At 45.2% G+C, this 15804-nt stretch overlaps 1 protein-coding gene and 1 non-coding gene across 2 annotated transcripts in view; both read right to left on the reverse strand.

Annotated features, from left to right (window-relative positions):
• Positions 1-417: 417 nt before the first annotated feature.
• The window catches only part of EP300 (E1A binding protein p300), a 73827-nt gene continuing 58440 nt past the window's right edge, over positions 418-15804 (reverse strand). Inside the window, exons 23-31 of the mRNA XM_060164565.1 lie at positions 12961-13028; positions 11640-11790; positions 11376-11522; positions 10627-10740; positions 9485-9650; positions 8536-8700; positions 6754-6915; positions 4010-4291; positions 418-3743 (exon numbers count right to left, since the gene is read on the reverse strand). Coding sequence (XP_060020548.1) covers positions 1536-3743; positions 4010-4291; positions 6754-6915; positions 8536-8700; positions 9485-9650; positions 10627-10740; positions 11376-11522; positions 11640-11790; positions 12961-13028 — 3463 coding nt within the window. The 3' untranslated portion in view covers positions 418-1535. The remainder of the gene's footprint in view (positions 3744-4009; positions 4292-6753; positions 6916-8535; positions 8701-9484; positions 9651-10626; positions 10741-11375; positions 11523-11639; positions 11791-12960; positions 13029-15804) is intronic.
• On the reverse strand, positions 11949-12051 carry LOC132530089 (U6 spliceosomal RNA). Its single transcript, XR_009543651.1, has one exon. It is a non-coding gene; the product is annotated as a U6 spliceosomal RNA (small nuclear RNA).

Genomic DNA, 15804 nt, shown 5'->3' on the forward strand with positions numbered 1-15804 from the left:
ATGTACTGTCAGCCCAGCTCCAAGTGCTTTTTCAAGGAGTTACTTGTGACTTAGGCAGATATGACCCCTCTTAGGTGCTCATTCTTAGCCCTGTAAGATGAGGGTGATTGGAAGACCATGAGGTTATCCACAGGGGACCACAGAAGAAGGACCTGTATCAAGCTGATAAAGGCTAATTAGTATCAATTCCAATTGATAACATTTAGCTGGTATTTGTGTTTTCCCCTGAACTTTGGACAAATTTACCAAAATCTGTTTTTTAAAATCTATTTTATCACAAAATCACTTCACGTAACAGTTAGGGAGGGCTGTAAGCTAGTGCTTGCACCCCCCCTCACCAACCTGAATCCTACACATCAAGCATGCAAACTGAGGCATTCTAAGATAAAGATGCAAGAAGTGAAACAAAGTCAGGTGTCTGTCTCACACAGTTTATTTAACAATAGGTAATAAGAAATCAAATTTAACAGTCTATACAGTGATCCAAAGTTCATATTTATAAGTAATCAACTTTAATCTCATGATTTACAAGTTGAGGGTTTTTGCTTTCTATTTTCAAGTTTTACAGAAAGTGTGTGTGTGTGTGTGTGTGTGTGTGTGTGTGTGTTTTGGGGGTGGACAGGGTAAGGAGGAAGAAAGCAAGCAAAGAAGAAACCCCAGGGACATTTTGCATGTTAAAATCATCCCACTGGAATTGTTTCTTACCCTCTTTTTAATTTTTTCCTTTGTTAGATGTAAAAATAACGAAAAAAATTCTTTCAAGAAACAGAACCACAATATATAATACATCAATTTGGCAGCTGCCCCTGTATATTTTGAAAAAGTCATTTTTCTCTCTACATGTACAAATTACTTTAATACTTGAAGTTTTTACGATCAGACTTACGGAATAGAAAATTTTCTGGAGCACAAAAGTTGACTTGAGGGGACTTTTTTTCCTTTTTTTTTTTAAACATTTTTAAAAGAATGAACATCTTTGCACCCAGAGAAAAAAATTGGTATTTTAATATATATTTATATATATTTATATATATATAGAATGTAATTTTAAAGTAACATTAACCCCTTTTGTCCTCTGGTTTTAGAAATGTTCTTTTTTAACTCTTCCATAAAGTGAGGAAAATAGGGAAGAATGTCAACCATCTGCACCAGTAAATAATAACTATTAATATTACATATTTTCATTAATTTAAAAAAAATAATAAAACCTATTGGAGGTGCAAGGCGGGAGCATGTGGTTGGCTTCACAGACCTCAGCCTCCTCCCAGTGCACACTTGAACCAAACACACAAGGAAAAAAAAAAACCAGGCTGGTGGGGACCAGCCATAACAAAAATAGATTCTTTGTGTTCTATCAATCACCCCTCAGGTTCATTTCGCATGTTTGCTTTAAACCACAAACAGCTACCGCACAGTTCTTGTGTGTTCCAAGGAAAATTGTCTTTTAGATAAGAAAGATTCAAAAAAATTGTTTTCAGTACAAAAAGTCTTAAGAGAAAATAATTTTTTTGCTCCCAAAATACTACAAGGTGTCTCTAGTGTATGTCTAGTGTACTCTGTGAGAGGTTTGAATTCAAGTCTGAGTTGTCGGTGCTGAGTCCCAGGTCCGTGGCGCTGGCACCATGGAGGTTTGCCATGCCTGGATTGCTAGTCAGCTGAGAGAGCATCGAATTCTGGTCCGGGCTGGCAAAATGCCCTTGTTCCATGGGGTTGCCCTGGGCAGCGACCAGTCCAGGATGTGGAGAACTGGTCTGTGGGGAAACGTGGTGTGGAGAAGGCTGAGGCTGCATCCGTGGGGAAGGACTGGAGTGGGGGGGCTGGGACTGTGGCCGCGGAGAAGGAACAGGCTGGGGAGACCGCACTTGATTGGAGAGAGATGGGATCTGCTGGCCTGGAAGGTGCGGGGACTGAGCCTGACTCGGGAGCATATGCTGCTGGGGGCTCATGGGGTTGGGCTGAGCGGGTGACCCCATCTGTTGCTGAAGGAGTCGCTGCTGATAGGCCTGCAGGCCAGCTCCTGCCTCTGCCCCCAGGGCCTGGGGGAGCTGGCCCAGCTGGCCCCCGCTCCCTTGCTGCAGGTGCTGCATGTGCTGCTGCATCCGGGGCGGCGGCGGCGGCGGCTGGGGGGCAGGGTAGCCCAGGCCCTGGGGTGGCTGAAACTGGCTGTGGCTGGCCAGCCCAGGCCCGACTCCTGGCCCCGCTCCCTGCTGCTGCTGCTGCTGCTGCTGCTGCTGCATCATCTGCTGCCGCCTCAGAATGTCTCGGAACTGCGCCGGCATGGTGCTGTGATTCATGCTCATCTGCTGAGCCTGGGGGCTCATCCCCCCCATGGGCGGCGGGAGCTGCTGCTGTGGCGCTTGCTGCTGTGGCAGGCCGGCCCTCTGGACGCCCGCCTGCATGGGATTCAAGTTCGGCATGGCGGGGCTGGAGTGGACCCCCTGCTGGCCCGGCATGGCGGGGGGCTGCAGCCCTGGCTGGCCCTGGGGCACGCCGGGCTGCCCGGGGAGGGGCTGCGGATTGGAGTTGGCGTACTTGGCAGCCCGCTGCTTGATGAACGCAGCCAACAGCTGGGGGTTGGCGTGAAGGATACTAAGCACCTGTTGCTGCTGCAGGGGGGAGCTGGGAGACCTGAGAGTCCGCAGGAGGTTTTGTAAGGCTTGTTGAGACACAGTGCCCGGTTTGAGAGGGCTCACACCTACCTGGCCCAATCCCGGTTGGGGAGCCATGTTCAGGGGCTGACCATGCTGTGACACTGACATCATGGCTGGCCTGGGCATCCCGGGCTGCAGGTGCTGGGGCTGAGGCAATCCTCCTTGGGCCCATGGTGGTGGCTGCTGCATCCCTGTGGGCCCCACCCCTGGCTCCAAATGCCCGCCGGGACCTCTGGCCATGGGGGGTGCGTTCATACCCATGGGGGCCATCGGCGTCATCTGGGGCATCTGGTGCTGGATCGGCCTTTGAAAAATTTGCACATGGGCCATCTGGCGCTGCGTCTCGGCTGCCCTCTGAATCTGCATCGCCATTTCCACCGCTGCAGGAGGGGGTCCTGGGAGGGGTGGCTGAGCAGTCTGCGGAGGGGTCGGGGGGGTGGCCTGGCCGGCTGCCTTGCCCTGGGACACCGGGCCAGCAGCCTGAGTCCTGGGCAAGTAGGGCGGCATGCTGGCCGGAGGGGTGGGCTGGGGCTGGGAGGGGGGCTGGGGTGTCTGCGGGGTGGTCGGCTGCTGGCCGGTGGGCGTGGTCGGGGTCGCAGGCGTCGGGGAGGGCAGGCCCTGCTGCTGCCCCACCACGCCAGCCCGCTGCATGCTGGCCATCCTCCTGCGGAGCATCTGGGCTTGCTGGAGCCGGTGCTGTAGCTGCTGCTGCCGGAGCTTCTGCTTGATGTTGAGGCAGAAGGGCACAGGGCACTTGTTCTCCTGGCAGTGCTTGGCGTGGTAGCAGCAGAGGGCGATGAGCTGCTTGCAGATGGGGCACCCTCCGTTGGTCTTCCGCTTGCAGCCCTTGGTGTGCTGCACAACCCGCTTCATCTTCTGGCAGGAGGGCAGGGAGCAGTTGGCATTTCGGCACTGGCAGGCGTGGACCAGAGACTGGATGCACCGCTGGATGCTCAGGCGGCGGGAATCTCCCGGGCTCTGGGTGGCCGCGGCCTGCTGGTTGTTGCTCTCGTCATCTAACCCGAGACCGAGTTTCTCCATTTTGTGGTCATGGTTTTTAGTGTTATAGCAGGTGATACACAAATCATAATCCTGGGGGAAGACATAGGTGCAGGTCAACTCTCCAGGATTAAAGTCATTCAAAAGTAGTTACATACTCTGCTTGGGCTAAAAAGCCCCGTTTTAGAGAAAGCCTCTAATCAACTACTCAGATTTGAGACCAGGCCCCACCCACCCCATCCTGTTACTCACCAGTGGCCCCGGAGCCCAGGAAGGCCCTCCAGGCCTGCATAACCTCTGTCTGAATCGCATCTCAGGCACCCGGAAGCCCCCCCGCCCCTCCCCTGCCAGGGGCCTACCTCGCACACGGTGCAGTGCCAGCGCGTCTCCACGTGGTGCTTGCACTCGTTGCAGGTGTAGACGAAGCGGTCCTGGCTCTGGGTGTGCAGCTCCACCAGCATGCACATGGTGGACCACTGGGCTCTTCGGAGTGAGGAGAACTCCAGGTGCTTGTCCCTTGCGAGGGTGAGAAAGGCATCCCGCCCGTCCATCAGGTCGCAGGGGATGAGGGGGTCGGGATCAATGATGGGAGGCAGGGAGTTGGCGGCGGGGCCGGCGATGAGACGGATCACAAAGAAGACCTGCAAAACAGACAGTCTCATCCTGACTCTGGCGCTAGAGCACCACGGGGCACTGGACCAGATGCCGCGGACGGGGGGGGCCAGGCTGTGCACCTGGGGGGCCAGGACACCTGGCTTAGTTTTATGACCACCTCGCAAGGTTACACGACATGGCCCTCTTTCTCCTGCTTCACTACCTCTGTGCTCTTCTCCGGGACTTGTCTACGATGGGCCTAAAGAATCTACATCTTATGTTTTCTACCTCATTCAATAATTTTTTCAAAAGAAGACTGGTCGGGTACAGCACCGTACAGTGGACATTCTGCCTCAAAGTGGTCTACTTTAAGATACAATCCATGATTTAACCTGACTCTAATCATAAGGAAACAGAAAAATCCAAATTGAGGGACATTCTATAAACAATTGGGCTGGAGTCTTCCATGTCATGTTAAGAAAGTAAGGCCAGGAACCAAAACATGGCGACTCGGCATGGAGCAGGAGAAGCAGGCCCGAGACGGCAGCAGCGGGCGAGGTTCCTGAGCGTGAAGCCACAGCGCACTCACACAGAAAACGCCCTCCTTCCTAGAAGGGACTTGCTGCAATAAAGATAAAGAAAATGTAGCAGAATGTTAACAGCTGGTGAATCTAAGTGAAGGCTATGGGAGGGCACCTTCTATATAACTTTCCTGTAAGTTTGGAGGAAAAAAAAAGTTGGTAGGGGTGGGAAAATTAAAAAAGCAAAACCTCCTTCATCCTTGCTACAGAAACAGCAAAAGTTGAAGTTTGTTCACTGAAGTTTAAAGACACACAACCACCATTAATTCCCATAACCATTGGTGTAAAGGCTGCAAGAGGAAGCTCGGATTATATATGTAATAATAAAATGTAAAATGGAACCTTCAAGAGATCAAGAACTTGTAACTGCTGTATTGCCCACTATATTCTACCAGTTTTTCAGAGGCTGAAAATCTGTGCAAACTGGCAGTAACATTTGTTATATACTTGGGCAGCAATGCTGGCATAAAACAAGAGTCTAGAAAAAGAACACAGGGACTTGCCTGGCAGTCCAGTGCTTAAGACTCCATGCTTCCACTGCAGGGGGCGTGGGTTCGATCCCTGGTCGGGGAGCTATTAAGACCCTGCATGCCACACAGTGTGGCCAAAAACAAAAACTTGAAAAAAACAAAAAAAAGAAAACATAGGACAAGAGTGCACACACTGACTAAAGACATATAAAAACAGATGCCGAAAGTTAAAAACATCAAGGGAGGACCGTGATGTGTGTGTGACCTTGTAATACTGGGTGTGACATTGTGGCTCAAAGAAAGCACTCATAAAGCAAGGAAGAGCATTTTGAAAATGCCTGATCTAACAAGTAGGGAATGTCTGCAGCAACCCATTCAAAAGAGGTGCAGATAAAACCATCTGGTGACTCCCTAGGAAATCTTCACTATGGCCAACCATCCAATAACAACCATTATGACTGATTCCACTGTATGTCACCCTAGAGCTAAGACAATACTTGAATTTAACCTAAATTGACGACCTTAGATTCTAACTCCTAACAGGTGACTACTACCCACATCTTCTTCAGATGATGTATCCACAACTTAAGTCACACCTATTATGACATACTCTAAGGGCTTTCCCCAACTGCTGTTATGATAGAATTCTGTGACACTATATATTGCTCAAAACAGCTGACAATCATTATCTAAGTGAGGCATCCACACCTTAAACCAAGACTTCAAGTCCCCTCTCCACATAATGGCCTCTTCCTATAAGAACTTGACTATGATGTCTGAACAGAGTCATACATGTTAAAAAACAACAACAACAACAAACTGACATGAATTACCCTTCAAGACTCCTCATCTTAGCAATGATGACGTTGGGGAGAAAAAGTCCAACACACCCAGTTTTACTCCCAAGCTACCTACAACAATAAAGCAATTTAAATAATGAAATAATTCAAAGTTTTAACTTTGCTGAGAAGGTGTTACAGGTGCATATATGAAAGTTTAACTTTTCTTCAATTCTCTACACTTCCCAGTTCCCTTTCAGGAAGGCAAATATTCATTCATTTTGCCAAAGTTCCATTACAGACAAAGTGGAGTGGCCAAATGGAGTTCTAAGGAGCTTGGTCTAAAACAAAACAATAAAGATACCCAACAAGCCAATCTCCTGAACAACGGACAGAAATACAAACATAAAAGGATCACAAACAACAGGGTCAGACAAACTATGCTTACACTTTCCCAGCACCATCTAGCTTTATAACAGCTACAAATCAAAGACGGCTTACGTTTCCTATTCTCAGCACCCACTCTAGCCATCCTCTTTTTGCCTTCTTTCCCCTCAAATGATTTTCTTCCTTCTGAATTTCAAATGGTCTGGTGCTCACGTCATAAATACCAACCACGGTGGGGAGCTTTTGAGAAATCCTGCCCTGTTCTTTTCCATGCTTGGTGGCTGTATCTTACCTCTTTATGCTTCTCCATGGTGGCATACAGTTTTTGCGAGAGGTCATTGGATACATTGGGCATGCCTGGCTTCTTCTTATTGCCCCTACTCAGGCTGCTCTTGTTTTTGCTAGTTTTCTTATTATTCTTCTTTTTAGCATTTTTGCTGTCTCCCTTTGTCACCTGCAGGTTAGCACAAGAGGACGAGAAAATGTTAACTATTTGTTAAGAGATTTAAGAAAAAATAATGGTAAAAAGACTCCATTTTTTTTTTTTAAGACTCCATTTTTGAAACTAGAGATCATAACCTTCCACCTTACACCATCTGCTCTCTTCATTCCTCCTCTCTTTTTTAAAGCTGTTATTTACAGTAAACTAAAGTTTACTAACGTTTTTGCACTTATTTTCTCCCAGTGAAGAATGTCTCCACTAATGTCTCTTCGTTAAGACAATGGCAGCCTTAGCTTTTTGGCCAGAAGAACCCCGCAGACCAAGGAGACACCTCAGGTGGACCCAGGCTATCCCAGATTTGAGGACAAGAACAAGGAGTGAGTGGCAGTGTGGGGTAGTGAAGTGCACACAGGAGCAGGGAGCCAAAGGCCTTGGCTACATTTCCTTCTGCTCACTTTCTAGAATTTTATGGGCCTACTGTTAAAAAAAAAACTTGAAAAACGTTCAATCGAGGAGTTTAAACTGCAGGCTGTAAAGGGTTTTTATTAGACTATTTAAGGGTGACTTTAATAGTTCAGACTCAGCAAGGGCAATCTAGATAAACTATGGGGAAATAAATGACAAGGAAAAGCTCCTCAGATGATCCTTCTACAACATAGGTTCTGTTTGGGGACTGGCAAACTCTGGCCCAGACCTGTTTTTTTTTCCCCCAGACCTGTTTTTGTATGGCTAAGAATGATGGTTTTTATATCTATAAAGTGGTGTTTAAAGAAAAAAAGAAAAAACAGAAAAAAAAGAATGTGCTGGAGACAATATATGACCTGCAAGGCCAAAATATTCATAATCTAGACCTCTGCAGAAAAAGTTTACCAACCCCATGCTCTAGATGGGTAATTTTCTCAGTCTTCCATTACTAGAAATCCAAGATTCCATTTAAAAATGAGGTCTGGTACTTCCCCGGTGGTCCAATGGCTAAGATTCCGTGCTCCCAATGCAGGGGGCCCGGGTTCGATCCCTGGTCAGGGAAGTAGGTCCCGCATGCCATAACTAAGACTCTGCGGAGCCAAATAAATAAATATTTTAAAAAAATGAGGTCTGGGACTTCCCTGGTGGCACAGTGGTTGAGAATCCGCCTGCCAGTGCAGGGGACAAGTGTTCGAGCCCTGGTCTAGGAGGATCGCACATGCCGCGGAGCAACTAAGCCCGTGCGCCACAACTACTGAACCTGTGCTCTAGAGCCTGCGAGCCACAATTACTGAGCCTGCGAGCCACAACTACTGCAGCCCACGTGCCTAGAGCCTGTGCTCTGCAACAAAGAGAAGCCACCGCAATGAGAAGCCCATGCACCGTAACAAAGAGTAGCCCCTGCTCGCCACAACTAGAGAAAGCCCGTGCACAGCAACGAAGACCCAAAATCAGCCAATCAATCAATTTATATATTAAAAGAAAGAGGTCTGATGCTAAAAAAGGCTTAAAACCACTCAACTAGAACCACAGTAACTTATCTACGCCAATATTTCTTGCCCAACTTGAAGAGCTGAGAGCTTTAAGACCATGTTGAAAACTTAAGCTCACTTCTGGGTTATACATGAGAATAGGTAGAGGCTGGAAAGGGAAATGCAAAGCCCTCACATCTGTGCTTTCGTTGCTCGTGTTCTCCTCTCGCTTTCTCTCTTCCTCCTCCTGTTCCAGTTCCTTAATGCTCTCTTCCAGTACATTGGGCCAGAAATCACCTTCAAAGTAAGGCAATTCCTTCGCGCTTGTTAATCGATCTTCAGTAGCTTGTTTAAAAATATCCTGTGAAAATATCCGTGTACAAATAGGAATTTATATATTAAAAAAAAACACGTTTATTATACAGAAGCAGTCATAGCTAACGGATGCAAGAAACATGAAGAATCAGATGTGTCTTCTGGAAGATGGCAGAGATTTTACACCCAAGTCTGATGTCCGGGGAGACATTTAGTGTCACAAACAGTGAAAGGTCTGGTCTGAAATCAGTATTTCTGGTTCCTCTTTCCTCTACCCACGAGGACAGGGAAATTATCCGCCTTTACATAACCAAGTGGCAAACTATCCTGTCAGGAACAATGGCAAAGGCAGCATCATTCACACCGTGGCTTCTACCACTCTTGAGACAGAACGCAGTGCGACAGGAGGCATGCCCGCCTTGCACACACCCTTGAAGTATCAGCAGTTCCTACTGAGAAATATGTTCAAAACAACCCCAATTACAATTACTGGAAACCACATGGTTAAAGAATGATTTGCTGGGCTGCTTAGGAAAACACCCATTTCATGTTTTCCTCCCCATGAGTAAAAACAGATAAGATATTTAGTAGTTCAAGTTTCTTAACATGGGATACCCTACAATCACAAATGGCTATTAAATATTTTGCCAGATCCACTCATCTTAGTAATTCAGGAAAGAAAACACCCGCTATCAAATTAGCTTAATTTTACAAATTACATGGAAGAGGGAGAACAAACAGGAGATTTCTGTTAAGATAGTAAAAAGAGCAGAATACAGAGCAGCAGGATTAGTCAAGCCACAGTTCTATCATCCCCCCCACCTCCTGACCTTGTAGTCGTGGACAATTCGCTCGGATACAGCCTTGTCGAGCATCTTTTTGTACCACTCCTGCAGTCGCTTGGGCTTGGGTATCTTCTGGTCGGGGGGGTGGCAATGGAAGATGTAGTCGTCTCCTTCACTTGGGGGGCATGCCCAAATATGCCCTGTTGTATACCTAACAACACAAAGAGAAGGAACATTCAAGAGAAAGATCACCCATCCTAGAAAGAATGTTATACTTTAAACTACAAAATGGAGTCAGTACAGAAACCAATAATTTCCCCGAGATAACATGAAGTGTGCAATCCACATCAGACCAAAAGTCTTAGGCCAGGGACTTCCCTGGTGGCACAGTGGTTAAGAATCCGCCTGCAAATGCAGGGGACGCGGGTTCGAACCCTGGTCCTAAAAGATCCCACACGCCGTGGAGCCACTAAGCCCATGAGCCACAACTACTGAGCCTGCGCATAGCAACAAGAGAAGCCACCATAATGAGAAGTCTAGACACCGCAACGCAAGAGTAGCCCCCGGTCGCAGCAACGAAGACCCAACGCAGCCAAAAAAAAAAAAAAAAAAGTCTTCCAGGCCAGAACTAGGCATAACCCTGGATCAAAAAAATCCCAAATTTGCATTTTGCATTTAAAGACCAAACAAAAGCTACAATGCAAAGGAAAATGAATCCATGTCAGCAGGAGGGCTAAATGAAATGCAAACTGTTAAAAGGAATAACCTGCAAGGTGAGGTGGTGAGGTGCTAAATATTCTCAAGTACATATATACCTTGAAGGTAAGGAACCAGTCTGATGAATTTTTTTTTATCCCCAGACCTTAGTGTGATTTTGGTTTTGATACTCAGGTGCAAAAGGACCAAGTGCAGGTTAAGGTTCTGGCCCTTCAAATCAAACTGTACCTAATAGCTTAACTGAACAAAATAAATCTGGGATGGGTGCAACTACGGTCAAAATATCCATTTCTTTCCCACTGGCAAAATTAACCAAGGGTCTCCAAATTATAGTTCCATTAGATGAAAGCCAAAGTTGAGGAAAAAAAGACCAAAAGTCACATATTTGCATGTATATCTCACCATAATATCAGTGGTGATTAGTTTAAAACTAATTAAACAAGTTGTTTTGCATTTGTTTTTATGCTTACCCTAATTTCTTGACGTATTCCAAATACCCAATTAGAATTTCATGATAGACTGCAGTCCTCAAGCATTTAGGACGGAAGAAATGAACACTGTCCAGGTATGATATGTAAACTCTCCTATACCAAACGAGGAGAAAGAAGCCAGGTCAAGTCACGCAACGAGTTCCTACTGATGTGGCTAAAAACACCTTCTCTCTTTTCTGTGCCCTTTGCTGACCTTGTCATTTTTAATGCTTATCACACAATATTACAGTTATTTAGGTAAATGACTAGATTGTGAACCCGTCGGGGGGTTTTGTGGGCCTGTGGCTCTATTACAGTCTCAGCACCTAGCAGGGCCTGAGACACAGTATAATCAGTCAGTATTGAGCAATCCAAACATTCTGGCAGCACTCTTATTCTGGCCTTTATACTATTTTGGAAATGGAGAATTCTAAACCATATTCTACCTCATTTGTATGACATTCTTTCACGTACATCTCAGCAAGGTACTTGAAACAACCTAAACTTAATTACATTTTCTGAAAAGTCGTCATTTTGTGTTTTAAGCTGCTGTTCACATCCCTTTCCCTATTACTATGACCACACAAGAGCAGTATTTTCTAGTTTTGTTTTACTTCAATACTACACACTTGAAAACTTGCATTTCCAAAACAAGCACATCAAATATTTTCTTGTCCATTATGCTTGTTTACCTTACTATAACTTCAAACTCCCACGCAAATTAGAAAGTAGCCATAGTAAAGTCTTACCTCTGGTTCGGCGGGGGGCAGTCAGAACCATACTCTTGAACGTGCATGCCAAAGAAACACAAGTCAACACCATCAATCTCCTCAAAGGCAAAGAGGGCTTTCGTTCGATATGGAAAGGATTCTGCCATCTCTCCACTGTCTACAAACCTATACAATTCATGTTGGAGGGAAAGACCACAACGTTTCATTCAGATTAGATTCATCAACAGTAACTGTGTATGAGCAACTGTGGATCCACAAAGAAAAGGGGAAATTATGAGGTACCTTGCTTTCATGCCTGGTTTGACTTCCACAGTTTTGTCAGAAGCATGAACTACTCTAACGGTGACCTCTCCTGACTCAGGGTGATTTTGTCGCCTCAGAAAGTCATTCACACGATTCTCCAGAAAGGTGCCAAGCCTGGTAGATGGCAACCCTAAGAATTTAAAAGTTAAAAGTTCAGTAGTATCTAAGGTGCAAATTTATTACTATCAGTCTTAAGTTTCAATACCAAATCTCATTTCTGCTTTTTCAATACTAACAAGATTATTTGCTAGATTTTGTTAAGTTAGCAATCTAGTTAATACTTAAAAAAAAGATTTAATGTGGAACACTTTACGAGTCTATCATCCTTACAGAGCGCCATGCTAATCATCTCCGTATCATTCTGATTTCAGTATATGTGCAGTTAAAGCAAGCAGGGTAGTTAATACTTTTTAAATGTTATTTTCCCCAACTTTTTATTTTGAAAAATTTTCCTTTTCAGAAGAGTCAAAAAACAGAACAAACACTCATATGCACTTTGCCTCAATTGCAGTAATATTAAACAACTGTCGGGTGCTTTGATAAGCTTTACAGAGGATTAAAAGCAACCTGTAGATCAGCAAAAAACTGCAAAGGCATCACTCTACAAAACTAAAACTGACTGCCATCCCCACCCAACTGAAAAGATCAGACAGGTCTAAATGCAGTCCCGACTAAGGGTATACACAAAACTGAGGGAATCAGTTTGAGGGAATTCATGAGATGGCAATTCTGGGAAAGTATTTCCACATCTGGCCTCCATCAGGATACATGCAGGAACAAGAAAAACATATATCCTCCTTCCTATAAATAACTAGGTCTAATGATTTTCACACCAAAAACTACATTACAGTTCAACTTTAAGTACATCATGGAAAAATTATTTGGTTTTAACTTTGGTTAAATATTTCAAACAGGGGCTTCCCTGGTGGCGCAGTGGATAGGAATCTGCCTGCCAATGCAGGGGACACGGGTTCGATCCCTGGTCGGGAAGATCCCCCATGCCGTGGAGCAACTAAGCCCGTGCACCCCAACTGCTGAGCCTGCGCTCTAGAGCCTGTGAACCACAACTACTGAAGCCCGCGCGCCTGGAGAGGCCACTGCAATGAGAAGCCTGTGCACCACAATGAAGAATGGCCCCCACTCAGAAGCGAAGACCCAATGCAGCCAAAAAATAAATTAATTAAAAATTTTTTTTAAAATTTCAAATAATGTTGAAACAAAATAATTCATTCTGGATGTTTATTTTTAACTATGCTTCAGTGAAGCTTTGCCAAATTTTACCTGTAAGAATGAAACTTACTTTTAGCAGAAAACTTATTTTCTTTTCTAGTTCGTGCAGTCTTCTTTAAACAGCCATCACAGACAAATCTAAAATGTAAACCAAGACTTTGCGTAAACAACTTAGAGAAACACTTGAAGTAACGTATGCTATAGAATCTATCTTATTGTATGTGTAAGGTTGAAATTTAAAAGACAACCTGGGAGCAATATTTCTAAATACACAACAAAAAGTTAATGTAACCAATATACACAGAGCTTTTAGAAAACATTAAGAGAAAAAGGATAAAAAACCTAATTGCGGGCTTCCCTGGTGGTGCAGTGGTTAAGAATCTGCCTGCCAATGCAGGGGACACAGGTTTGAGACCTGGTCCGGGAAGATCCCACATGCTGCAGAACAACTAAGCCCGTGCGCCACAACTACTGAAGCCCGCACGCCTAGAGCCTGTGCTCTGCAACAAGAGAAGCCACCACAATGAGAAGCCTGCGCACCGCAGAGTAGTCCCCCAGCTGCTACAGCTAGAGAAAGCCCGCGCGCAGCAATGAAGACCCAACACAGCCAAAAATAAAAAAAAAAAATAGAAATAAAAAACCTAACTGAGAAATAGATAAAAGACATGAAGAAATGTGAAGGGCATATAAAGTGGCATACACGCACAAAGATGCTGAAGAATCACAGATTAAAGCAGAAAATTTGTGTCATGGCCAATCACATTGGCAAAAGTCTACATGCTACCGGTGGGAATGTAAATACGTTTTGAAAGCAGCACTAATATTTTTTAAAAAAAATATTTTTTGACTACGCTGTGGGATCTTAGTTCCCTGACCAGGGATTGAACCTGTGCCCCCTGCATTGGAAGCCCAGAGTCTTAACCACTGGACTGCCAGGGAAGTCCAGCACTAATAGATTTTAAATGTACATTCTCTTTGTTTTTGCAATTACATAAGGATATGTGCATAAGTAGAATTTAAGTACTCATCAACGCCTGGCTGACCTTCAGTTGCAAGGATCATTGCAACTCCCTTAATTATCCTTACCCACTCTTAATTAAGGAAAGCACTAAAAAGGCCTATCTAAAGACAAGCCATATAAACATCAACTACTGCGCTTTTCCTTAGTGTTTTTTTCTGGAAATTTGTTAATTAGCCTCTTCTTTCCTGTGACCTCTGAACTAGCATCAACAGTCAGTCCAGGGGACTTTCCTGGTGGTCCAGTGGCTGAGACTCCACGATCCCAATGCAGAGGGCCCGTGTTCGATCCCTAGTCAGGGAATTAGATCCCACATGCTGAAACTAAAGATCCTGCAGCCAAAGTTCTTGCGTGCCGCTACAAAGATCCCACATGCCACAACTAAGACGCGGCGTAGCCAAATAAAGAAATGAATGAATATTAAAAAAAAAAAGTCACTGGAGGGAAAGCAACCTAGAAAATAAAGCTCTTAAAACAACAACAACAACAACAACAGTCCAGGAAAAGAGCAGAGAGTAGATATCCATTCAAATGAGTCATTTAATACACAGATACTCCCCCAACGCTTCCCTTGGAACAGAGCTGGGATCAGCCCCATTCCTGGACAAAGAGAGGTAGCCCATAGCAGTAAACACATAAGTGTCACAATGGACAAAAATCCACTCACTGCCCATGAAAGGCATTGATGATGTGCACCCTGGGTAAATATGTGGAGAATATTCAGAAACAGAACACGAGGCCCAAGAATACCTAGTTCATTGAAGTCTGTATCTAGTCATTTTCATGCAACTTTGCCTTTCACTGGACAACACCTAGTTAACTATTAACCAACTCCCCAAAGGATTTTATGTTTGCTTGCTTGCCTGTTTATTTATTTATTTATGGCTGCGTTCGGTCTTCGTTGCTGTGTGTGGGCTTTCTCTAGTTGTGGCGAGCAGGGGCTGCTCTTCGTTGTGGTGCACGGGCTTCTCATTGCGGTGGCTTCTCTTGTTGCGGAGCATGGGCTCTAGGCGTGCGGGCTTCAGTAGTTGTGGCGTGTGGGCTCAGTAGTTGTGGTGCATGGGCTTAGTTGCTCCACGGCATGTGGGATCTTTCAGGACCAGGGCTTGAATACATGTCCCCTGCACTGGTGGGCAGATTCTTAACCACTGTGCCAGAGAAGTCCCCTGGTTAGGATTTGATTTAAAATCTTTTGGGGGACTCTCCTGGTGGCACAGTGGTTAAGAATCTGTCTGCCAACACAGGGGACACAGCTTCGATCCCTGGTCTGGGAAGATCCCATATGCCTCAGAGCAACTAAGCCCGTGCGACAAAACTACTGAGCCTGCAAGCCACAACTGAGCCCATGTGCCACAAGTACTGAAGCCCGCGTACCTAGAGTCTGTGCTCCGCAACAAAAGAAGCCCCTGCCTCGCCGCAACTAGAGAAAGCCCGCGCACGGCAACGAAGACCCAACGCAGCCAAAAAAAAAAAAAAAAACCTAACCATGGTCACCATTCAGTATGCTGTTCAGTGCGATGTTCTCTCAGAGGCAGAAACTGAGGTGGCTCCTTGGCAACCTGCATTATCCATACCGTCTAGTTTTTCTACTACAATGTAAGTAATGTTCAAAATCTAGCAGGTTTAACTGTGTCTAACATCTCCTTGCTGGTTTCCAGGTGCTACAGACTTCCTGTTACCCTCTACTGATAAATCTTTTGTATTTACTTTTGATGCACAATGACCACTAAAGAATTTAAAACAGAATAAAGTATTTGTATATGGATTAAAACAATGCAAATAAGAGAAATATCTATATTTTTGGATTCTAGGTTATTTAATATTTTAAAACTGGATTTTAATGATCTTTTCCCAAACCAGAATAATTCTAGGGACTTCCCTGGTGGCGCAGTGGTT

Source organism: Lagenorhynchus albirostris, chromosome 11 (assembly GCF_949774975.1).
Source record: "Lagenorhynchus albirostris chromosome 11, mLagAlb1.1, whole genome shotgun sequence".
Lineage (NCBI taxonomy): Eukaryota > Metazoa > Chordata > Mammalia > Artiodactyla > Delphinidae > Lagenorhynchus > Lagenorhynchus albirostris.